General features: G+C 47.2%; 7 protein-coding genes across 7 annotated transcripts; 5 read left to right on the top strand and 2 right to left on the bottom strand.

Annotated features, from left to right (window-relative positions):
- Positions 1 to 265: 265 nt before the first annotated feature.
- GL218_00573 (1,3-beta-glucanosyltransferase GAS1) lies at positions 266 to 3,583 on the bottom strand (the record flags this gene model as incomplete). The annotated part of the gene is made up of 5 exons (XM_033577000.1): positions 266 to 733; positions 846 to 1,112; positions 2,187 to 3,116; positions 3,184 to 3,371; positions 3,442 to 3,583. 5 exons carry the CDS (start codon positions 3,581 to 3,583, stop codon positions 266 to 268), a joined length of 1,995 nt encoding a protein of 664 aa, XP_033441762.1.
- A 1,997-nt stretch (positions 3,584 to 5,580) lies between these two features.
- Positions 5,581 to 7,114, top strand: GL218_00572 (Protein sof1; the record flags this gene model as incomplete). The annotated part of the gene is made up of 4 exons (XM_033576999.1): positions 5,581 to 5,583; positions 5,648 to 5,710; positions 5,772 to 6,857; positions 6,929 to 7,114. 4 exons carry the CDS (start codon positions 5,581 to 5,583, stop codon positions 7,112 to 7,114), a joined length of 1,338 nt encoding a protein of 445 aa, XP_033441761.1.
- A 757-nt stretch (positions 7,115 to 7,871) lies between these two features.
- Positions 7,872 to 8,998, top strand: GL218_00571 (Short-chain dehydrogenase/reductase family 16C member 6; the record flags this gene model as incomplete). Its single annotated transcript, XM_033576998.1, has 2 exons — positions 7,872 to 8,336; positions 8,390 to 8,998. The coding sequence occupies 2 exons, from the start codon at positions 7,872 to 7,874 to the stop codon at positions 8,996 to 8,998; spliced, it is 1,074 nt and encodes a 357-aa protein (XP_033441760.1).
- A 3,051-nt stretch (positions 8,999 to 12,049) lies between these two features.
- Positions 12,050 to 13,795, top strand: GL218_00570 (putative protein kinase domain-containing protein; the record flags this gene model as incomplete). The annotated part of the gene is made up of 1 exon (XM_033576997.1): positions 12,050 to 13,795. One exon carries the CDS (start codon positions 12,050 to 12,052, stop codon positions 13,793 to 13,795), a length of 1,746 nt encoding a protein of 581 aa, XP_033441759.1.
- An 879-nt stretch (positions 13,796 to 14,674) lies between these two features.
- GL218_00569 (putative 26S proteasome regulatory subunit rpn6) lies at positions 14,675 to 16,077 on the top strand (the record flags this gene model as incomplete). The annotated part of the gene is made up of 3 exons (XM_033576996.1): positions 14,675 to 14,853; positions 14,911 to 14,993; positions 15,071 to 16,077. 3 exons carry the CDS (start codon positions 14,675 to 14,677, stop codon positions 16,075 to 16,077), a joined length of 1,269 nt encoding a protein of 422 aa, XP_033442214.1.
- Positions 16,078 to 17,020: 943 nt separating this feature from the next.
- GL218_00568 (uncharacterized protein) lies at positions 17,021 to 21,880 on the bottom strand (the record flags this gene model as incomplete). Its single annotated transcript, XM_033576995.1, has 1 exon — positions 17,021 to 21,880. The coding sequence occupies one exon, from the start codon at positions 21,878 to 21,880 to the stop codon at positions 17,021 to 17,023; it is 4,860 nt and encodes a 1,619-aa protein (XP_033442215.1).
- Positions 21,881 to 23,105: 1,225 nt separating this feature from the next.
- On the top strand, positions 23,106 to 23,975 carry GL218_00567 (uncharacterized protein; the record flags this gene model as incomplete). Its single annotated transcript, XM_033576994.1, has 1 exon — positions 23,106 to 23,975. One exon carries the CDS (start codon positions 23,106 to 23,108, stop codon positions 23,973 to 23,975), a length of 870 nt encoding a protein of 289 aa, XP_033442220.1.
- Between the last annotated feature and the right edge of the window lie 245 nt (positions 23,976 to 24,220).

The raw sequence follows: 24,220 nt of genomic DNA, 5'->3' as shown, positions 1-24,220 counted from the left end.
AGGACGCAAGTTGAATTCATTATGAATGCAGTCGTGTGTCAATTGGTGATCTAAAGGACCTTTTGTACTGATGGATTCAGTGGTTCCCCATGCTACGTTTGACGATACTACTTTACGTACCGATTGTAACCATAGAAGTAAGAGAGTTACATTTTAAAATATACTAATCTAATTAAATTATAAGGAAGGTATGGTATTGCTGTTAATACCGTGAATACGATACAATCTAAGAATGTGCTGCACAACTACCCTGAAGCGAACAGTCTTAACCACCCCTTAAAACCATCACATATGATAACACAAGAGCGAACCCAAAGACAAACACCTCCAACGACGGGTAACTAGAAAAGCCAAATGTGGGTTTAATCCCCTTTAGCCCACCGCTCTGCCCCGTCTCTGCTATCTTGACCGTCGTGACCGTGACCCCGCCAACCCCTGTCCCTACTCCCAAGACAGTGGTAGTTCTCGTGATGGTCGTGGGCGGGCCGCTTAAAACGCTCGTCGCGAGTCCCGGCTCTGCACGATATACCTTCAGACACCCGTCTTTAGTACACTCGGTGTTCGGCGCGCAGCAGCCGCCCCCGATGCTCTTGTTGCAAGGGCTCATGCGTCCGTCACAACGCGGTGGCTGGACCTCACTGGCGAGGCATTGGGTTTCGCTCGAGCAGCAGTAGACGCCAGATGGTGAGAAATTGCTTGAGTAGCAGATCATTCCGATAGGGCAGCATATATTCTTCGTTTCTTGTTAGATTATATATGTCTATATCTACACTGTCATACCCTCTTAGGTGACTATAAAAAGCCGAAGAGGGTAGCTAGTATAAAGATGTAAGAAAAATACGAACAGGTTGATCATAAGCCTCGCAGCTATCCCTCTTCTCACCGCACGCATTGATGTTCACACCTCTTGGGACAACAGGCGGGGTGTCTGGGCCCTTGGGCTGGCCGTCGGTAGACTTGGTCTTGTCTTTCAGCAGGAAGGCGCCGCTCGAGTAGTACATGGCGTCGTAGTAGACGGTGAAAACGACGCCGGTAATCAGTACGCCGACGACGATTATGACGAGCGAGATGAGGAAGATCCATCGTAGCGTAGGCCGGTTCTGGAACGGGCACTACCGGTGCCAGTCGAACTTGGCTCGCAGGCAATTTTCGTTCTTGGTGTTCCAGGCTTTGCGCTTGTGACTATTACAGTGCTCGTCAGCGACTACTACTGAAGGCTGTTGTGGTTGGGGTTGTCTTTCTTCTGCCATGTATCTAGTTAGGACAACTGGGACTGTTAGAATATTCAAGGTTACAATTAGATACGGGATGCACTTTGAATCGGAAAAAATTTAGGTGATAATAGGAGTGAGTTTAAGGTGTATATGGAAATGAGGGTTGGTAAAATTATTATTTGAGGCGCTTCGTTCAAGATTTATATATGTAAGCAAGTAGCACCTACTGCATAGGGGATAGACATTGTATACGATAGGTACCTACTTTCCTATGAGTGAAAGGCTTGGATTAGAATCTATGGAAGGAACAATGTTCTCACTAGAAACACCAATAGCTTACATGTTGGGAAGCCAGACCCAGACACTGAATACATGTTATGTAATTAAGAGGTATGTACATGTGCCTTCTTCACATCTTAAAAGTAGAACCTTAATGTACAATACATAATCACATTGTAGCAAAAAGTTCCATGATTACCTTAGGTAATGAAGGGTATCACAGCCAAAGCGGCGTTTTTATTTAATTGGTATCAGGAAGCTGGTCTTCCTTAGCTGTGTAATTGTTGCTTCATGACAATCATGAGTGTCGTTTATCTGAAAACCTCTTAACTCATCCTCCTCGTATGCAAGTCGAAGCACATTCCTCGCAGTCATCTACTGAAGTGTATCATCTAAGCATATACAAATGTCCACAGCAGATGCCGATCATTAGGTAATGGCCTAGAGCTATCCAACGCAAGACAATAAACGCCGTGTACAATGCCTTGCAGATGCTCTGAATAAACTTCCCCAACCGACTAGTTGAAAGGAAGAATTAGGTGGTACCTGACGAATAGTGCCGGCCATAAAACCTCCCGTGTGGGATTAATTAAGGGAGGGCATGGCGGAATGGAACATCAGGATCGAAAAAAAGGTATACTTCTAAAATCTTTCCACCGAATTAAAGTTGAATTAAAGCCATAATGTAAATACCATCATTACACCCACAAGGCCAGCACCCATACCGGCAATCTCTTTCGATCCGGAGACGGCATTTTGGGTTTCTGACGGGTCGGCACCGGCAGCGGTACCGGTAGCACTAGGTACGGACGAATAAGTGCTGGCGGTAAGCGTTGCTCCTAAGCTTGGGACGGCGACGTTGCCATTAACAAGCCATCCGCTGACAGTTGAAGTCGGGCAAGCACGGGTCGAGACCGACTTCGTGTCATATTTTGATTTGGGAACTCCAGTGGGTGTGATACTCGCCCAGTGCTTGCTGAGGTTGTCGAAATCGGGTTTGACGGGTGTCGGGGTACCTGCACGCGTGAAGCCACCAACGATATCCTTACCAGTGACAGTCGGGTCGACCTTGGGACCGTACGAAATTAAACCGTATTCGTTGGCTTCCTGGATCCACTCGTACACGATAGCTCCGCTCCAGTCATTTACCATTTCGGGACCGAATATAGCAGCTTGGTCGTCGAACAATCGTGGACCAGGCTTATTACATCCAGTCTCGGTGAAGAAAATAGGCACGGGAAAGTTCTTAGCCTGCTCTTGCAGGTTGGCGTAACCGGAGGTCTGATAATCGGTAGGATCGCACCATTGGTATGAATTCAAGCCGTAGAAATCGATGTTCTCGGACGCGTTTCCTCCACAGGTAAGATAGTCTTGTAACCAAGGTCGAAGCTCCGCAATATCAGTAGCAGAGTAACCGATTGGGATCTTGCGGTATCCCTTCGAATCTCTATACCCCTTCAGATCACGAGCGCTTGCCTTGATAAATGGCGCGGCCAATGATTGATTGTTGATGGCAATAATCTCATTTCCCACAAATAGGCCTAGTAGATTGTCATAGTCATGGAATGTGTCCATAACCTTAGAATAGGCGTCGAATTGGGTTTGGTTCCACCACGGGTCATTCTAAAACAATTTAGTACTGGTCAATTCGAAGGAGGACTCATAAAAGTCTTCTGAAATTTGAGCTTACGGGCAAGATGTAGGTGTCGAAGGTATCCATGTCTACCATGGCATATATACCAGCGTCGGCGAAAGCAGACATGCAACCGTCATGGTCTGCTTTCGGGTCGACGTGATAGACACGAATGGCGTTGGCACCCAGTTTCTTCATAAGAGAGGCATCCCGCTTACATTGTTCGGTATCGATCAATGGGTCCTCTGAATACAAGTTAGTATTATAAAACGTTTTGGTTTACTGAATTGCACATGTTTCGGGGTTTAAACTTACTCTCGGTGAGTTGATAAGCAACTCCTTTTATGAAGAATTGATCGCCATCGCTTGTGAAGAATTTGCCGCCGACTGCCTCAACTGTCGGTATGGCATATGACAGCGTAGCGCTGCATAGCGCTAGAAGTAGTGAAGAGAGCATGGTATTGGATCGAGAGCGACTGTATGGTAACAATGTAGATTATGATATTTGAAAAATACTTGTGAAGCTCTCAATAAAATCCTCCACAGTTCTGCGATTATTGGAAAGCTTGAATAGTAACGATGGTCGAACGAGTGTGAGTCGAGTCGTTAGGGATGAATCCTGATTAGCGAGGGCTAGAAAGAGTATCAATGTCCGGAGTCGAAACGAATGCGCTCCAGATCGAACTTGGCAACGAACGGACAAGCGAATGTTTATGATTTTTCCCCGTTTCGATTTTAACTCGACCAAATCTCTACAACTCTACTCCTCCGAAAGTAAATCACGGATAACACGAGATGCGTGGAGAGAAAAGAGAAGGGTTGAAGAATCCGGAGAAGAAGAACATTAGAAATATGGAGGTAATGTAGCGTACCTAAAGTCTCGTAGGTCTCAGCAAAAAGAGCAATCCTAGCCTGTACCTAACCCTGTACCTACATATCAAACGCACTACTACCGTAACTAATCGAAGAAGCGGGACCTTCTCCTAAGCAACCCCTTGTAAATACAAGAAATATTTACCTTGATTTTTGGGGAAGCTTGATCCAAGCTTGGCACAATCTTCGATCTAATAGGCTGAAAGTCGACTAGCAACCACTGGCAGCGAATGACAGACCAACGGCTTTAGACCGAACTGGAGCTTGGCATCGGTTTGTAGATAAGATTTGGGGCTTTTTACATATGTACATACATATGTAAAGGTCGGAAATCAAGGATAAGAAAGGATCGACAAGGGGGACTCCCCTGTACCCCTGTCATTTGTCCCGGCGAAAAGAAAATTTAGAAAGAACGCCACTCAACGATTGGTGACTATTATCTAGTACTATGTCACTAACATACGTAGTAAAACGTAGACGCGTATGCTATAAATTCGAACAGTGAAGACATTGGTTCAAATATCGTGTATGCATACTTACTCGAGGTAGATATTGCTGCAAACGGCTCCAAAAGTTGCATCATTATTGGTTCATTATATCATGGGGTTCCGTGTTTCAGACTTTCTATTTAGATGTGTTGCTCATGATAGGAGAGATTTACACACATATGTACCGTTGCACAGATCTACATACATTACTTGGGCTGCTTGGGTTATGTACCTACCTCATACATTGGATAGTTTACAGGGATGCGCAATGAATCCTTTACTATGTAAGCAAACCTTCATCTTCGATACTTCTATACCCTCACGATGTTGTGTGGAATAAGGTTAGATCCGAATAGTGGCTTTCTGATCAGCCAAGCATTCGGGAGTATCCTTAGCTGCTTACTTGGACGGACTTAACCCAAAATGTAGTAGAGTCAACTATATACAAATACGGGTTCAACGCTCAAGCAACCACGCAGCTTCCTAGCCATTCCTCTTAGTGGACATATATACAAGTAAACGAAGCGCAGATAGTATGCCTCCTAAATTACCCGCCCAATTTGTGCATCATGACGTAGTGAAAGGGTAAGCTTAGGTATAATATCAACCATTATTATCATGATGCTTATGTGCGCGGTAACGTGAATTTGGGTAGCATATTTCCCTTAAAACAGTAATCCGTAAGTAGATCTTACGAACTGAAAACGAATGTATCCCTCGTTCACTTGCCACGCTCTGAAATACAGTTGGATAAAGCCTCAGTACGAGGAGAAACATACCTTATTATTTTAAGATACGTTACACTACTTTTTATATCTTCCGACGGTAAAATGTAACAATAAAATAATGTGATACGTTGGAACAATATAGTAGTTGTAACAGAACAGATGGGTACCCGTATAGGTTGTGTACATAGTAGATAAGAAATGCAAATTGGTATCGATAAGAACTATGATAAGCCCGATAAGGCTTATCGATGTTAAACAGATGGTGCCAGCCGGCAAAGTGGGATATGGACTTTGATCTTTTTTTTTTCTATCGCGTTGAATGCGCAACTAGCTTCAACATTGTCATATCTTCGTGCTTCGCAATTATGGTACGTCGCGCATCGTGTCGCATCGCATCCACTTACACTATAGCACTTCTAACTCCTATTATAGAAGATCAAGGCATTAACCCGCTCAACGGAGGCGTACCAACCCGCCGGATCTGATGTTCCGAAGGTAAATTCTCCAGCTTGGAAAACCCTACACTTTGCTGTTCATGTCTCTTACTAGTTTCAAGGCACCTCGCAACCTAGACCCCGCGATTCATCCGTTCGAAAGAGCACGAGAATATACGCGTGCCCTCAATGCAGTAAAGCTAGAGCGCATGTTTGCTCAGCCATTTATCGCACAGCTTGGAAATGGGCATGTTGACGGCGTTTACTCCTTAGCGAAGGATCCCAATTCTCTCGACAGATTTGCCTCTGGCTCGGGCGATGGCGTTGTAAAATGTTGGGGCTTAACGAGTAGGGACCAGGTCTGGAAAACGACCGCTCACGAGAATATCGTAAAGGGTATGGCCTGGACGCCAGATCAGAAGCTTCTTACCTGCGCGGCTGATAGGTCGGTAAAAATCCACGATCCTTATAATACGCGTGACGATTCGCCGCCCATTCACTCTTGGCTCGGTACGAATGCCTTCACAAGTTTAAGTGTTCATAGAGCGAAGAATGCATTTGCGGTCTCTTCCGATGTTATATCTGTCTACAACCTCGACCAGTATACAGCTGCGCCAGAAGTTCTTCGCTGGCCCTCGTCTGGCGAAACAATTAATTCCGTCTCCTTCAATCAAAGTGAGACTTCTGTTCTCGCATCTTGCTCTACAGATCGCTCAATTATCCTATACGACCTCCGAACAGCCTCGCCACTTGCACGCACCTTTCTCAACTTTAGCTGCAACAAACTGGCTTGGAATCCGGTAGAGCCGATGAACTTTGCAGCGGCGAGCGAAGACCATAATGTGTATCTATTTGATATGCGTAGGCTTGACCGAGCATTGAACGTACTCAAGGATCACGTTGCGGCAGTGATGGACGTGGAGTTCTCCCCGACCGGACAAGAGCTCGTTACAGCCTCATATGACCGGACGATTCGACTATTCAACCGAGACCAGGGCCATTCAAGAGATGTGTATCATACGAAACGAATGCAGCGAGTTTTCTGCGCTCGGTGGACGCCAGATTCCAAGTATGTCCTAAGTGGATCGGATGACGGAAATATTCGCCTTTGGAGGGCAAACTCCTCTAAACGAGAAGGTGTGAAATCCGCAAAACAGCGACAAGCACTAGAATATAATGAAGCATTGTCCGAAAGATATGGGCACATGGTATGTTTCAAACACCGTTTCTCCCTTGATAAATATATTATAAAATCATGTGCTAACGTAGATGACAACAGCCTGAGGTGAGACGTATCAAGCGCCATAGACATCTTCCAAAGGTTATCAAGAAGGCAAGCCAAATTAAGAAGGAGGAACTTATGGCTATTAAGCGGCGGGAGGAAAATGAGAGGAAGCATACAAAGAAGCAATTCGAGAAGAGGAAGAGTGAACGTGATAAGGTAATCCTAGCGCGAGAAAGGTAATGGCGGATGGCATTTCGAAGGAGCTAGTTGTCAGTCAGATATTCATGAACTGCATTTACAAGGCGTTGAGGGTTAAGGAAGACTTCGATACCAGGCATAACATCGATAGGTTGCGTCCACATTCTTGCGACGGGCCAAAATATATACTTCTTACTGCGGATTTCTACTTAACTTCAGTAAGGGACAAAACCGAGTGACTAGGTAGATGTGAGCTAAAGTATATATATATCATCAGGAGGCGATAGCATCAAGTTGAATTACCCTAGCCTGGTATGCTAGGATTAGACACAACCAGGAGATCGTCTACTAAACCATCTAGATGTATGTAGTGGCTAGTATTTAAGCTTCATGAGAGTGCATGTACGAATATAAAATCGGTAGATATGTAGATGGAAAAAGCGCTTGATAACTCTTACATAGCGAGATCCCTGTTGTTTAGGTTAGATGGGTACAGCCGATTGGTTGAGTGCAATTGGAACCTGCCTTAGTCGAAACTTACGACGCTTGGGCCCATTTGTTTCAAGCGCCCAGGAGCTTTTTTAGAAGCTGAGCTGGAAGTTGCGACGACTGATCAGATTCAATTTGACACGGGGGCCGGTCCATTAATTTTTAGTTCCTTCATCTTATATTCTATCATTCCATTCATCCTTTCTTACAAAGGACACCTAATTAAAGGTTTATACATTTCTTTTCTCTGTATTATTCCAACTTTGAAGTGCTTGCTGGTCAGCATTCGTCTCCTCAACTATCCTCAACCATGGATCATCCTCAACCATCAGCGCACGAATCGTGGTGGGCACCCATCTCCGTCGATGTCCTCCTCAAGGTCCTCAACGTTACGCTGTTACATCCTTTCGTAGCATGGATCATTCCTCTCTGCTTCCGCGCCGAGCATCAGGCTTGGAACACCAACCCTATGGTAGTCAGCATTGTATGGGCTACATTCGTCACTTTCCTATGGATGGGAAACGTTATAAGTCACAAGATCGCGTATGGAATGCACCGGGAGGTCGACTTGACTGAGGAGGTCATTGTAATAACGGGCGGTGCCAGCGGTCTTGGCCTGTTAATTGCTGAGGTATATGGCATGCGAGGTGCCACCATCGCGGTTTTGGATACCGCCGAATTAGAAAGTACAGAAGCCCGCGGCATTACTTATTATAAGTGTGACGTACGAGATAAGGCACAGATTGCTAGAGTTGCAACAGAGATAGAGCGCGACGTGTGTATTATATTCTACTGGTGCACATGTAACTGAACTAATATGATTTCCAGCTCGGAACACCTACCGTCCTAATCAACAATGCTGCCGAGGTTGTTGGAAAGAAGCTACTCGATATGGATCTAGAGGAAGTCGAAAAAAGCATTACAACGAACCTCCTATCGCACTTCTACACTATCAAGACGTTTCTGCCGGGGATGATTCGTAATGAGACCGGCGGCACTATTGTAACCCTCTCTAGCGTTATTGGTCACCTCGGTGCAGCTCGGCTCACAGACTACGCTGCTGCCAAGGCAGGAGTGACGGCTCTGCACAAGTCTCTCGCTGCCGAGCTGCAGGAATACCCAGAGATCAAAACTATCCTCGTAACGCCGGGCCAGCTAAGCACACCACTCTTCTACGGCGTAAAGACTCCCAATCCTTTCATCGCCCCGGTAGTCGAGCCCATAGAAGTGGCCAAGGAGATAATAAAGGCTATCGATCTCGGCTTAAGCGATCACATCGGCATGCCCCTCTACGCGCGCTGGGTGGATTGGTACAACGTGTTGCCAGTGGGTCTACAGAAGATTGCGCGGAGAATTTCCGGCGTAGACAGCGGTATGACTACGTTCATAGGTCGTAGGGGGACTCAACTGAGCGAGAAGAACGGGCACTTGATCTAACATCTATCACGAATTGGTTGGTGGTTCAATGAAGGTATTTGACTTAATAAGAGAGATATTCATGATCATACTACAAACCAGACAGTAGAACGCTGGCGCCTGCGAGTCTGTTAAAATGTAATGGTAGTAATGTGTAAGGGAGATGTTGTGTAGTAAAAAGAAAGAGCACACGCTTCGATATGAAGTTGATCGTCAACAGAATTTCCTGGAATGCGAAAGAAGGCCTCCCGAGGCCATGAACGCATCTTGGAGTGGACGTCTCTATAACTGGCTAGTTGGCCTGCAGTTCAACCTCCGTGTTCTAATAAGCAACTGCCCGTGCTAGAATCATCTACCATATCAGAAACTGTGTCCGCGTCCCGATTAGGAGAAGGAGACCGAAAGTTACCAGTCACAATGCCAAAATGTTGTGGCTGGCCATTGATATCTTTGGCTTTGATCGAGCATATTAGGCATGTTGCACTGCATATGATATTCGTAGTGCCTCGAGTTCTGAATGGGTAGGTCGGCCCGAGTACCTCTAACAATGCCACCAAGGCTTTGGAGCCCACGCGGCAGCATGCAGAAGCTGCGTATAGAGGGCTTATCAGGTTCGCCTTTCGGCTCGCGTCCGCTCCCGGTGTTAACGGCCGACGACGTCATGTTAGAGATGCACGGACAGTGTGGCTCTAATAAATTAATATATTTCTTCAATATTTTCCCTACGAATTTCCACACCGGCTCCAGGATACCAAGTGGTTGACGTTTATTGGAACATGTGTAAGTTAGCCAAGGATTCGAAATGCTTACAATGCTATGAAGGAATGCTAGTATAATATCTAATATAATATCAATTATTATATCGAGTAGGTTATATTATGATTTAAGATAGCCGAGTAATATACAATACTTAGCTAGCTCTATGATGGTTACCTACCTGGTATTAAAGCAACGTACGAACTTGCCTCTTTTCAGCTTTTCAAGTTAATCACGTCGTGTATGAATTTAGGTACTTAGGTAACAATTTTAATAGAAGATTAAAGCACATTATTCTTCTAATTATATGTACCTATAGGAGCCTCTCCTTTTCACCTGTCAGCCTCGATGTTGAACATATGACACATTCAACCTATGGCTTTCAAGTGTAACCTATAATACCCGAGATGAGATAGTTACACGACATAAATTGGAGGCCTTTTTACACAATGTAAATAATGATGAGTTCGATGCCAAACTTCTCATACAAACAAAGCACCGTCTAAATATTAGAATAATGCCGTGTCTACATGTCTATATACTTGTGTAGGTAGTAGGTAATATATCTTAGATACACACCGAGTATCAAATTTCTTTAAAATGCTACGTATTATGTGCATCCTGACAACTCTTTTAATCTATCTTGCAGGAGAAAGATAACTACATAATAACTACATAATAACTACATAATATGTGGGGTTTAAGTAGAGGTAAACACGTGAATAAAACCTTAAACATGGCTTCAAGGTAAGGGAAGGCTGAAAATGGATAGTGGCAATGTCCCATGTATATTAATCCGATAGATATATAGCCTTAGAAAGGAAGGAAAGAACATGATAGACAGTTGCATTTAGTGAGTCGAAATAGAAGCTACCAAAAAGGGGTTGAACAGCGAAGGAAGTCACAACTTGATAGGTCTAGCCCTTCAAGATGACTGTTAGTCATCCGTCCAGGGGGGGACCCCAGAAGTTCCATTTTGCCTTTTTTCCTTTTCCCTTTTCCCCGCAGTCGTTGAAGCTTATCATAGCTGAACATCAATAATACATGTACCAATGCAAAAACACCAAGCAATATGATTTTAAACGCGCTAACTCCAACTCACCAACCAGCAAGCTAGGCTTGCGATGGTGCTAGCCTACCACAAGTGCGGTTCTAAAAGATAAGAATCACCTTATATGTGATTACTATACTAACCCTGTTATGTTATCCTGCTTTAAGGCTGCCAAGGACCTCAGATCTTATGCACTTCATCACCACGCCACCGATGATAATACATATGTATGCTCGTCAGCTATCATATCCCATATTTCCCTTGTGACGGGCATGGACCGCACCTGCATATACATACATCGGATATACGGGAAACGATCATCCTTTCGATATTAGGACCATGATGTCGTACCGTGTTCCGTCTGGCTGAAGACAGGTCACAATGTCTCTGGTTGCCAAGTGTCCAAGAGTCAAACACAATTGGGGAGAGAGGAGAGAGGAGTTGAACTACAGTAGAAATGCGTGGGGGACCGGCGGGGTCCGGAACTCTCCTTCATCCAACAAGGTACGAATACATCAGTGCGAATACATGCAATGCTGTCTCTATTACATTCCAACCTCAAAGTTCGTCTGTGACCCGATCCAGGCTATTAATATATTCCTGCTGGCTGCCACGAATGGGGCTTCCGGGGAGACCGCTTTTGGGCGGCATTATTAGACGCCTCGAGCTGCATCTACATTAAACCCACGAGAGCCTCTTAAGCATAATCCCCCCCCTATTAGTGGCGTCTTACCGGGGTGCTTTTGACTTCTGGATACTAAAATATCCCTTATCTATTGCCTTAGGCTCGACCAATCACACACCTTAAAGCCAACCAATATTCGCCCTAAATGGCCACCAACATGATTTGCTAAGTACACAATGTAATCAGTATCTAGCAGCAAAGACGAAGGATTCCAATCATATGCGCGCTTCTGTTTAGATGCTTCTGCTTGGACAGACTTTTACTACGCAAACTATGGAGCCTAGAGGTATATGTGCTGAGTGCCTATCCGAAAAATATCGCCCCCAGGCAACATTTGCTTTGTGCTGACTTACCTGTATGTTGCACCTCTGGCGGGCGTCTTCGGTCGGGTGCCGTGTCGCATCTGATTGTAGATCCTATAAACGGGCTATGCCCCTGTATTGCTTACACCACCAACCTTGAGCCCCATCGAATCTATCACAATAATTTACAAACCTTATTACATGCGGCGCTCGACTACATTAACTGACTGGACTGATCTAGGGTGGATCTATGGTGTAATGCTACCCTTGTTCTATCTATGGTAGCTATGTGGTGGGATCCGTCGCGGATTGAAGCGACTGTCACTCGACAGTTTGTCTGTTCACACCTTCTCCCCGAGGAGATAAAACGGCTGGACTTACCGCTAGGCTTCGGTGATGGATTGACGGACGGGACCTACTGGGAATGGATTGACGAAAAGGCCAAGCGTATCTTTCTCATTCTTCTGGACCTAGGTGTCCCAGACCAGATTTTTGGACTTATCGACGATAGTTGGGACGACGATGACCTCCCAATTCCGCTTGACCAGATCGAAAGGCTGGCGCTTACTCTTACTAGAGACGACAAACTTGAGAGGAAGTTTTATTCTCGCCAGTTTCACTATCTACTTAAATTTATAGAAAGGGGCAACTATATAGTATACGAAAATCCCGAGATTGTGCCTCTTACCGTCGATAAGCGCCCTGGGCTAAGCCTTAACAGCGTTGTGGATAGAGTCGAGTTGGCAAATCGACCTGGGGAGATATTCTCTCGGCGTCGCATTCCGATCGGAACGGGTCCTGGCCTGCTAAGCGAAAAGGAATTCTTCTACGAGATCGACAGGGCAAGGAATATTGAAAACGACCATGTCATGTCTTATTACGGATCGTATGCCCACCAGGGTGCCGTCTATGTTCTTTTTACTCTCCCAAGCGATTTCAGCCTCAGGTCCCTTTTAGTAACAACGCCAAGTTCGGTGAAGTCATTGGCCAAGCAGGATCGACGGTGTCTATTTATGAATTGGATTCATTGCCTCGTTGACGCACTGTGCTATCTTCATAGTTGCGGACTATCCCACGGCAGAATAAAGCCTTCGACTGTGCTTTTCAACAGCAATAATCACATCTTCTACGCAGACGTAACCCATCTAAGCGCAGAAGCGATAGCCACTGCGTCGGACAGATCAGCCTTTGACAAAGAGTCTTACGACTACGCGGCTCCTGAGCAGTGGTATCGTCCGTCAACTAGCCACGGCCACCGAAGAAGCACTCTCGTCACTTCCTCAGGATCAACATCATCAGATAACTCGACATTCTCTATCAATAGAGGGAACTCGGAAACTAGTTCGATGCTCCACTCGTCGACACCTTCCCTCGACCCTCAAGCAGTTGACATCTTCTCGCTAGGATGTGTGATACTTGAATTGCTAAGTTTCCTAATGAAACGCCAGACCCGGTCCTTCGCTTCGCATCGATCTGCAAAGCATAAGCAAGCCGGCCGAGGAGGGGCAGTTTTGGACTCGTCGTTCCATAAAAATCTAGGACAGGTTGAATCATGGATGGCTGGGCTTGCTAAGGATGCATCAAAAAAGGATGACCAAGTGTTCCGTGGTATAGCGCCGATGCTGCAGGTAGTAGCAAGAATGCTTTCAATAGCCCCCCACGAGAGGCCGACGGCTCAGGAGGTAGAGCAGTGCACATACAAAGTCCTGACGGAGAATTGCATGATTTTAGAGCCGCACTGCGTCCATCAATATAACGGCTGGGATTTTGGATTTGGTAACATGCATATCAGCGGAGGGGGCGAGGGGTTTAATATTGCTGGAAAGAGACATAGCGGTCCAGTGGGGTCGAGTTACTCCCGATCGGTTTCTTACCGGCCGATGAGCGGTAGCTCCGTTCAGGAGATGGATATGCCTGGCGGTAGCGGCTCTCAAGCTACGAATGGCAGGGTAAACAAGGTGCGCACTTGGCAGGCTCACGTATACTCAGGTAATGATTACATCCCAAGTACTAATCCGATGTAGAGGGATAACTGACATCGTGGCGCGTCATGACAGAAACGACAAGCGTTTGACGGTCCTGGAAAAGGCTGAAGGATAATAAAATAAAAAAGGGGGGGGAGGAGGGAGATGACTACGTATTAGTACATACACATAGGAGTTGCGAGACCTTGGGCTTGACACGGATAGGGAAGATCTCGGTGGCGCTTGTGGTAACCCTCGTTTTGAAAGAAAAAAAAAAGGAATGGGGAAAGAGGCTTTGCTTGGTATAATGGATACTTATCTTATTGGATGTGTGAATATTTACAGTGTGGATGACGGGTATGAACTTATTATGTTCAACAAGGAGAAGTGGGATGAATCTCGGTACCAGTCCAACTTATACGAAGTGTTATAATCAATCCTACGGAATTATGAAAAAATTGCGTATTGATATTAGTTATATAACTCAAAGACAACGTTGATGGTAACTCTAGGTAGGTAGTTATATATAAAAAGTACCTAGGTACATTCAGCTATCTTACCTAAGGGCTCCGGGCCTAGGTAATAAGTATCTAGCAAGAAGGAACGGAATGGTGGGTTATTCCGTACTAGCATTTCAGGCAGTCTAGAGCTGCGTCAGTAGGTATCCACTTTATCACCTAATCGCAAGGCTGGAGCTGCAGTAGGAAACACAGTAGGAAACAGCAGGCGAGTTGAATTAAGTTAAGTTAAGTTGAGTTTCTAAGCTCAATTTGTACGTACCCTTTGAACAACGTAAGGTTCTTACCACTTCTGTACCTATCAACTCTTTTATACCAATACCAATACCAACACCAATACCAATACCAATTCGAGAGTTCCCTTACCTTATTATAATTCAAGTTAATTCCCAACTTGCATCTCGAGCACACGCCAGTCAATATGGCTTCGCAGAAGCCGTCTGTGAAGGAAGCGCAATCGATTGCCAGCTCCGACCCGCGAAAAGCTGAAGCTATCTACAAAGACATCATATCCAAACCTCCTTCTGTTACCTCAGATGCAGCAATAAAGGAATACGAGTCCGCTCTCATAAGTTTAGGGGAGCTATACCGGGATGAGAAGTGAGCATCGGCTTTAGTATTCTTCTTTTGCGTCTGGAAGCTAATATTTGTGCCTAGGAATCCCAAGGCACTCGTCGACCTTGTTACTACGAGCAGAACCGTCCTTTCGGGCTTCGCAAAGGCTAAGACGGCTAAGTTAGGTAAGCTCTAGCTTCCCTTCATTATTACTATAAATAAAATATAAGCCTACATCTAACCTAACACCACTTCAAAATAGTCCGTCAGCTGCTCGATCTCTTTGAAGCCATCCCAAACCCAACCGACATCCAGATCGCCGTTACCAAGTCATGTATAGAATGGGCTACCTCCGAGAGGCGGAGCTTCCTACGCCAGAACCTCGAGACCAGACTCGTTACCCTATATATTGCTAAGCAATCATACTACGATGCGCTTACTCTTATCAACGGTCTCTTGCGGGAGCTGAAGCGTTTGGACGACAAGTTAGTGTTGGTAGAGGTTCAACTATTGGAATCTAGAGTATACCATGCTCTCGGCAACAACTCCAAGGCTCGTGCCGCTCTCACCAGCGCGAGGACGAGTGCCGCTTCGGTTTACACACCTCCCTTACTTCAAGCGAACCTAGACATGCAGTCGGGTATGCTACACACCATGGACCAGGACTTCAACACGGCCTTCTCTTACTTTATCGAGGCACTTGACGGCTACCATACGCAGGACGAGCCAGCCAAGGCTACCGCCGCGTTGCAATACATGCTGCTCTGCAAGATTATGCTTAACCTTGTCGACGACGTCAACAACCTAATGGCGTCCAAGCAGGCGCAGAAGTATGCGGGCCAGAACCTCGAGGCCATGAAGGCCATCGCGCGCGCGCACTCGAACCGATCTCTAGAAGAGTATGAGCGTGCCCTATCCGCGTACCGCTACGAGCTCGGCAGCGACGCCTTCATCCGCAACCACCTACGTCGCCTCTACGACGCTATGCTCGAGCAGAACCTGATCAAGGTCATCGAGCCCTTTAGCCGCGTCGAGATCGCCCACATCGCTAAGATGGTCGGCCTCGACACCCAGCAGGTCGAGCGCAAGCTCTCCCAGATGATCCTCGACAAGGTGATCATCGGCGTGCTTGACCAAGGTGCCGGATGCTTGATTATTTTCGACGAGACGCAACGTGATGAGTCCTATGATGCGGCTCTCCAAACTATTGAAAAGTTGAGCAATGTCGTGGATGTCCTGTATACAAACCAGGCTTCGATGCTGGAGTAGATCTACGAAGGTGAACTAAGCAAATAAGAAAGTCTTCTTCGTGCATCTAACGCCGAAGGAGGTGAATGAAAGCTCGGCCGGTGTAATATTACTAGGTAGAGAAAGTATCAGGCCAAGGCCCCGGCGTCGATGAAGACGGCGTTGCGGCTTCTGTGGCACTCGTACATATATCAACATGAACTTGTGTCAATTCAAGTGTATGCGTGCTATCTGTCTTATCACTCGCCTTATTGTTTTCTTCGCCCCTTGATAATACTAAAACTTCCAAAGATAATCTTGGTCAACCTTGCTTTTCCATGAACGTAGTAGATACCTACCTAGGTATATATGTGTACCTAAGATAGACATGTAAGGTAAAAGGTAAAATACCAAATCACGAGGTGCAATGAAGATGAATAGAAGGGTATCTAATTAATATCGAGTACCCAAACAATCTCACTACCTATGCATTTATTTGCCAATCCTTCTTTTCCGCATCCCAACGCCTCCCGAATGCAAGTATAAGGTATGGCATGTATGCTTGCCCACCCGCGCGTACGCCTATCTGTCTGCCTGGGCCTAAAACGCCAGCTATACCATACATCCAAGGCTGGGCTATATACAGAGATAAACCAACGGTATAAGAGGTAAAGTAATAATACCCCGCCAATGTAATGTGATGTGATATGATGCAATTCGATGCGATCTAATATGCTCACTCCCTGAGATAAAGTAACCAGACCGGACCAAATGCCAATCGTCCAAAAAACCCGCTATGTAATCATCACGTACTCCGGCTCCCCTTTTGCTTTGTCCTCTGTCCTTAACTTGGGGTATATAATAGAGCATATTAGCTCTTCACTTTCCAACACCCTTATCAAACAACTCGTCACTCCTTTTTCTCCCGCCTCCTAGCTATGTAGAGGCATAATTTTTTTAATGATAACCAAGCTAAAGCTTAAATCTAAGCAACAGCCCTTCCCTTTCCTTTATCCACCCTCCCAGCTCTTCCGGTTCTCCTTCTCTCCTCGCCTACAATCAGCGCAAAAACCCTCTTCGCAAGCGCACTCTCACTCCACCCACCGACTTCGCGTGCGAACGCCTCTACGACCTCGATATGCCATTGCTCCAGGATCAGACGCTCGCCCTGAGCTGCGACTTCCTTCCCTATGAGAGCCGAGGCGTTGGGGGCGGGGGGCTGGCGACGCCACCAACTCTGCACCCATGACTGCTGTTTCTGTTGCTGCTGTTGTTGCTGTTGCTGCTGCTGCTGGAATGCTAGGGGATCATAGCGTCGTAGTTGGAGGAGCTCGTCTAGACGCACCCAGTGGTGGCGGGTCCATTCTGTTTTCGATAGGGCGAAAGCGGTAGGACGGCGAGACGGGGACCGCGCGATGGATTTGCCCTTGCCATTTTGAGGTAGCGTCTGTATGGGGGGATTGGTGGTGGTAGGAGACGTAGCATCGGTACTACGACTTGAGGAGGACGAAGAATCGGTTGACTCGTCGTGTGTGGTTTCGGGGATGGGTCGGAGAACAGTCCCTTGGGAGGCTATGTTATTCCTGACGCCGTTTTGCTGATTCGCGACACTAGTTTGAGCCTGGGTGGCGGAAGAAAGCGCACTAGGCATAAAAGCCACGACCCGGCCCGGTGTAGTAGGTTTCATGGGGGAACGGAAGCACGACTTAGACGGCGAAAGTGTCCTATCCCACCGAGATGGGACATCTCTTGGTGGGAATCGCTCATAGTCTGTCCCATCCGTCAAGAGCGATGAATCCTGTTTCTCTTGCTGTTCATCGTATTCATTCTCGTCCTCATATTCGTCCTCGTCTTCATCCTCCTCATCCTGCTCGCTATGCTCGTTATGTTCGTCTTCCTTGTCTTGCTCATCCAGGTCATCGCTCGGTAATAGAAGGAGGTCCTCGTCTGCCTCGCTTCTGCTGGCAGGTGGTCCGCTTCTAAAGAGAGACAAATTAGACTGACCTGGTCTAGGCGTGAAGTTTCTTTTCTGCTCGATTGGCGGATAGGCCTGACGTTCAGGTGTTGAGAGGTGAGGTGAGGGTGAAGATGACCGTCCGGGTGATTGTTGTTCAAGGGACTCTTCAGGTGACTGTTCAGGTGATGGTTCAGGTGATGGTTCAGGTGGTTGTCGGGGTGACTGCGAAGGAGGCTCGGGAGAATCAGGTTCGGGAGAAAGCGACGGCGCAGGAGAGGGTGAGGGCGAGGGCGAATTTTCTACGTAAGACTTTGGCCTTGTCTCGTTAGATTGTGAAGGAGGTGCCGGAGAGAACATGTTTGTTCGTGGTTCTGGGCTCGGTTGAACTTCCTTTTGCGGGATCGAAGAAAATAATCCCGTAGACCAAAGGGACCTCTGCGGTTCCTTGGGGGGTTGACTTGTTTCTTTGGGGGGTGGTTTTTTAAATACAGGCTGGGCGACCTTTTCGGTTATACCAGTTGCATTTGCTGACCCAGCTTCTGGAGTCTTCTTAGGCAATGCAGCTGGTGATGAAAAGAAAGACAAGATATCAAAGCCACCGAATAGTCTAGATTTAGGCTTTTGTTGAGTAGCTGGAGCAGCCTCTGCCTGTTGTGCTAGCATCGAGTACTCCGACGCTTCTGCGGGCTCCACGGCTTCCACAGTCTTCGCGGGCTCTACAGGTTTTCTTGGTTCCTCACGTGCTGCTGGCTCTTCTGGCTCTTCTGACTCTGCTGATAGTTCCCGGGCCTCTGAATGTTCCCGAGGTTCTGACTGCTCCCGGGCTTCCAGTTGTTCCTGTATTTCCTGTCGAGGACTTAGAATTTGTTGTTCAACTTCAGGAGACGAGCTCTCAATAATGCGAGTAGCCTCAGAATTCCACCCCTGTAGTATAGAGTGAGCATCCGAAGTCCGTGGCCTTTGACGCGCTAGTGGCGCATCTTCTGCCTCGCTCTGCGGATTCTCCTCAATTTCTATTTGAGAAGAGCTTGCAATCTCTTCGCGATAAATGAGGCGCCTGCTAGTTTTTCTCCAAGGACTTGGAACCTTCGTCCGTCGGGTAGGTTGATCGGGGTTCTGTGATGTACGTTGCGTGCGTTCCGGTCTCCTAGGTGTTGGCCTTGATGCCTCAAAGTCCCAGATGTCGCTTTCCTCCGCTTCGTAGTCTACCAGCGCACTATCTCCCTGCTCCTCTAATTCTTGCTCCTGTTGCTCTTCCACCTCGTGATTCGTGGCCTCGGCTGCTGCGCGACTTGCATTTGAGCCGTAAGTGGCGAAAACACTTGGACTGTGTGAACGTATTGGCTGGGAACCTGAGCCCTGATTCACATCTCGCTGATGATTATCGTTATCTGCAACCCAGCTTATCCCATTATCACTCGACGGTATTGCTCTAGCTGAATTAGGTACCGACTGATTGAATGAACGAGTTTGTTCCGGTGCTCGGTCATCAGTGTTATACATAATATTTCTGGATGTTTCGGTCTGTGACCTATTGCGCATAGCTGGACCAAACGGATCCGGGGCATTACCAACAATGTCGCCTTGTGCCGATGATTGGCTATGGGAAAGGCTGGCCCTTCTAATTTGAGAGAGAGCGGCACCAGGACCAGATAAAGATCGGGGATTGAGTTGGGTCGAGACGCCACGGCCAGATCGAGTTGGCGATTTAGGTATAGATAGCTGGCCAGGTTGATCCGATAGGAAAAGTTGCGAAGGGTCGTTCGTAGCCGATCCTCTAAATGGGCTACCGAGACTACTTTCACGACGTTCAGGGGATGGTCTGTCCGACATTACATCTTGGAGGGTTCGTCCGACGCGTACGATCGGTGAGAGCGATGGTCTACTATTAGGAGGTGGTTCTAAAGTTTGAGGAGGTTCCGTAGCTGCTTTGGCAGAAGGAGGTAGTTGGGGAGAGGAATGCTGTAATTCTGGTGTGTTGTTGTTGATCTCTTGGTCTAACCGAGATGGTCCAAAATCCATTGCACGCGGCCGATTCATAATAGGAGGAGAGGACTGGAAACCTGAGTTAGAGCTAGGACCAGCCATGTCTTGTTCTCTTGTAGATGGGCCAGCTTCATCTTCCCGGGCCTTTCTAGAACCAGCATTAGAAGACGACGTATCATCGGGAGTCGGTAGTCTGCTCGATCTAAAGCTGGGTCCTGTCTGTCTATCGATAGAGTTGACTTGTCCATCTGCGATCGAGGCTTCCGTATGGCTCTCCTCCATAGACTTTCCAACTCGAGTCGCTGGCTTCGGGGTAGCAGCCTCGAGAATAGCATCTGAAATTTCGGAAAACTCATCCTCGTAAACAGTGGTATCTCCGTGTTGTTCTACCGCAGAGGTCGGTTTCATAGGTAAACGTCCCGGCGTTGCTGCTTTGAGAATACTATCCGGAAGACTTGAGAAGGAATCGTCTACATGAGGCGCTTTTCCTGCAAATACTTGTCGACTCAAGGGGAGTTGTCTTTGTCTTCTCGGGCTCCTTGTTCGTTCCTTTGGACTGCGACCACCACCCTCCGTCCACGAGCGATCCGGTACACCAGAATGATCTTCCTCCGCTGGTAGGTCGCTCCTCGTCGATCGTGCTAATGATTGTTCCGCTTCTGTTCGGGTACTATTTCGCCATGACTCTAGCGTTTGGTTTATTATCATATTCGTCTCTTCGCCCATCTCCGGAGGATCTGAAAGGAGGGCACTTCTATTCGCCTGGAACGAGGGAAGTGATTCCACAGCGATCATGCTGAAGTCGGAGGCATGTGCGAGCGTGTCCTGTCCGCTGTGAGGTATCCCTTCGGTATTATCCAAATCCGACTCCACGTCACTATGGGCCTCCATCAATGCCGGGTAGTCATCAGACATACCAAAGTCGCTATTTTGCAGCTCTTCTTCTTGATATGATACTGCCTCTGATCCTAGATCTTGCTCTGTGCGCGACGTCTCATATAAGTTTGAGACATTCCTCGGCGTCGGTGTCCTTCCACTCGCCTCTATAATATCATCGATAAGATTATCGCTGGTCGTCACTTGCTGAGCTTCCTCTTTATCAGGTAAATCCAGAACTGGGCTCAGAGCTGACGGCGGTAGGTTTTCCGAATTATCGAAGACGGAGTGGGTGCGATTATTATTAGCCACACCATTGCCTGATACGTCGCCCGCATCTGCTAATATAGCGACCTCCTCTGGCATTAGCGCTTTTCGCGGGCGCCCACGTTTCCTCTTCGTCGCATTATTGGAGAGCTGCGACGACGGTATAACCTGGGTAGTGGATGTACTCTTAGGTGTCTTCCGTACTTTCGCCTTTGCCTTCGACGCGACCGAGTCTGCTTGTGGTCCAGTAGGTGTCGCACCCGCTAAACTAGCTTCGGATTCCAGATCGTTCTTCTGTCGCGTGCGCCGAGTCTCTTTCATAGGTGTTGCAGCCCTTTTCTTCCCCCTCGGCATGGGAGTACCATTGCTTATCCGCCGCGGCCGACCTCGTCGTCGCGGAGTAGCTTCGTTCTCTATCTCATCGTTAAGTGGTATCGTAGTAGTCATGATGGCTTCTCTACGACGGGGAGCTCGTATCGGTGAAGATGATTGAAAGAGTCTTCGGTTGATACCCCGCTTCATAGCCTCTTCGGCCTCGACAGTGACGAGTAATCTTTGCTCATTGCCGACGTCTAGTTCGAAGGTTCTCCTCCTAGGAGACTGCCTCGCTGGTGAAGACCTCCTTATTTGGCTCTTCGGGATCGAAATGGCGGAGAGGTCGTGGTGTGTGAGAGTATTATCAGTATGTCGCGCATGTGGAAAGGCCGAGCTTGGAGGTTCGTCGCCCAGAGGGTCAGGAGATGATAACGATTCATCCATGATAGCAACCAGCGATGGTGATAGATGTTAGGCAGTTAATGAACATAGGTCTAGGATAGAAGACAATTAAAACTAATGATGCAATTGGTATATTGGAGTTCGGTATTGAATGAACCCAGTTGTGAAAGATTCAATGCAAGGATAAGGCAGAATACGCGCCGGAAGCTAAAACTATACCTAAACGCTACCGAAAACCCAAAAGGAGCAATTTGTTTACTTGAAATTACTTTACTTTAGCGCGATCTGATAGGTCTCATAATGGCGTAAAGGGCAGGCTCGCAAGGCTGACAGGAACAGTAGCGCACTGACACGTGTACGTACCAGCGGGGGCGATTTTACATACATGTACCTAGGTACCTCTAAAGATTTTAAAAGACTTGGCATAAGATCCATAAATCAATTATGGGATCTAACGTCAGTAAACTAAATCCCGAAAAGACGTTCTTAGCTAAGCAATTATTTCTAATCAATATTATTATTGGACTTTAGTAGAACAACTTCGATTTTATAACGTCATCGTTCACAACGTTAAGCCTATCAATATGTACATGTTGTACGTGTATGCCTCGCATGCATACATTTATTTAGGTAGGTACTTTGTACACACGCTCAAATACCTAACCGGCGAAACGCTGGAAATGTTGGGAAAACTTCGGCTAGTTATACGAATAAACTTCAAGGGCGATGGCGTGCTCGGGATGTCAAAGCTATAACCTTGCGCAGTACCAACTTACATACATAGAGGGCGGCAGATATAACCGCTTACGGAATTGTTCGCTTTAACGATTAGAGGCGAAGTTATACCATAAATGTACACGCTTTTACGCCCTACATATGGCATATGGCGGGGAATCTCCTTGGATTCTATCCGTTGATTACAGAGAAAGTATGCGGAAGGAATATCATTCCGAGTCATCTCCCTCTAACCGACACCATACTACTAATCGGGACCCCTTCCCTAAACCAATGACGTGATTCGATGGTTCTCCCTATCGTTCGATTGATTTGAAATGCGTATATAGAGATGTTTCAGACAGCTAGGCTCCTGATGTCTATATAAGTCATACCCGACGTCGAAGTCGAGAATATACTGTTATCATCATCCCATCCCATCCTATCTCATCTCATACCAAACTTTCTCTTTATAGTCCTCTAAATTTTATCTGGCGCAGTCGCCTTTCATAGATCTATATACCTAGCACCCAGCATCCATCCAGCACCAACAATGGCCATCACAGCTTCTACCGTGCCCCGCGGTCCCGTAACCGCCAAGATCAACTTCAATGAACGGCCAGCCCCCGGCGTCGTAGCCTTCAACTATGTAGACAAGCCACCAGCAGGCCAGCCCCAGCGCAACCTTCCAGTTGCCGTGCATGATGTCACCATCATCGACGTCCGGGGTCGGGAATCCGAGTACACGCTAGACCGGGACGCCTTCCAGATCGTGCAGGGGTTGCCGCCGTCAGCCGAGGAGACCGGATCCGGCTCCGGATTCACGGACGACGCTTCTATCACCGCAAACTACTACCCTGAGGTTGAGAAGCTACTACTCGACAACATCCCTGGCAGCAACCGGGTCTTCATCTTCGACCACACCATCCGACGGGCTGGCCCGGATGCACCGCGTCGTGCCGTGCTCATGGCACATATCGACCAGACACCGTACTCAGCTGAGAAGCGTGTGCGGCGACACCTGGGAGATGACGCAGAGGAGCTATTAAAGGGGCGATACCGCATCGTCAATGTATGGCGTACGCTGAACAAGAACCCCGTTGAGGCGACGCCCTTAGCCTTCGCGTCTAGCTCCAGCTTGAACGATGAAGACGTTATTCCCGTAGAGCACCGGTATCCGGAAGGGTATATTGGTCAGACAGCTGCTATTGCGTACAATCCCGACCAGAAGTGGCACTATCTCAGCGGCATGACGGGTGATGAGCGTTTATTACTCGAGTGCTTCGATAGTGAAGGTACTAAGGATAATTCAGGTGTAGCTGGTGGACGATTACCTCACACTGCTTTCGAGGATCCTAGGACGAGGCCGGATGCAGAAGGTAGAGAGAGTATCGAGATACGGGCACTGGTATTCGGACCTTGAAGATGGTATAATTAAAATCAATATTATACGAGTTTACGATTCCCTTAGGTAGTTAAGACACTTTAATAATGGTATCGTTCAGCATTACTTTTTTTATGAAAGGATCGCTATATGTAAAAAGTGCAAGTCTAATGCTCCCGAGCGCCTATTCATGGATGGTGCCAATTCCCATCCCGATCCGGGATATACCTAATCGCCCAAGTCTCAATATGGATGCATGTTACTTCCTCCGTATGACTGTAGGC

The sequence above is a fragment of the Daldinia childiae genome, assembly GCF_008694065.1.
Source record: "Daldinia childiae strain JS-1345 chromosome Unknown Scaffold1, whole genome shotgun sequence".
Taxonomy (NCBI): domain Eukaryota; kingdom Fungi; phylum Ascomycota; class Sordariomycetes; order Xylariales; family Hypoxylaceae; genus Daldinia; species Daldinia childiae.
Note: the sequence above shows the minus strand (reverse complement) of the source record. Positions and strands in the feature narration are given on the sequence as shown.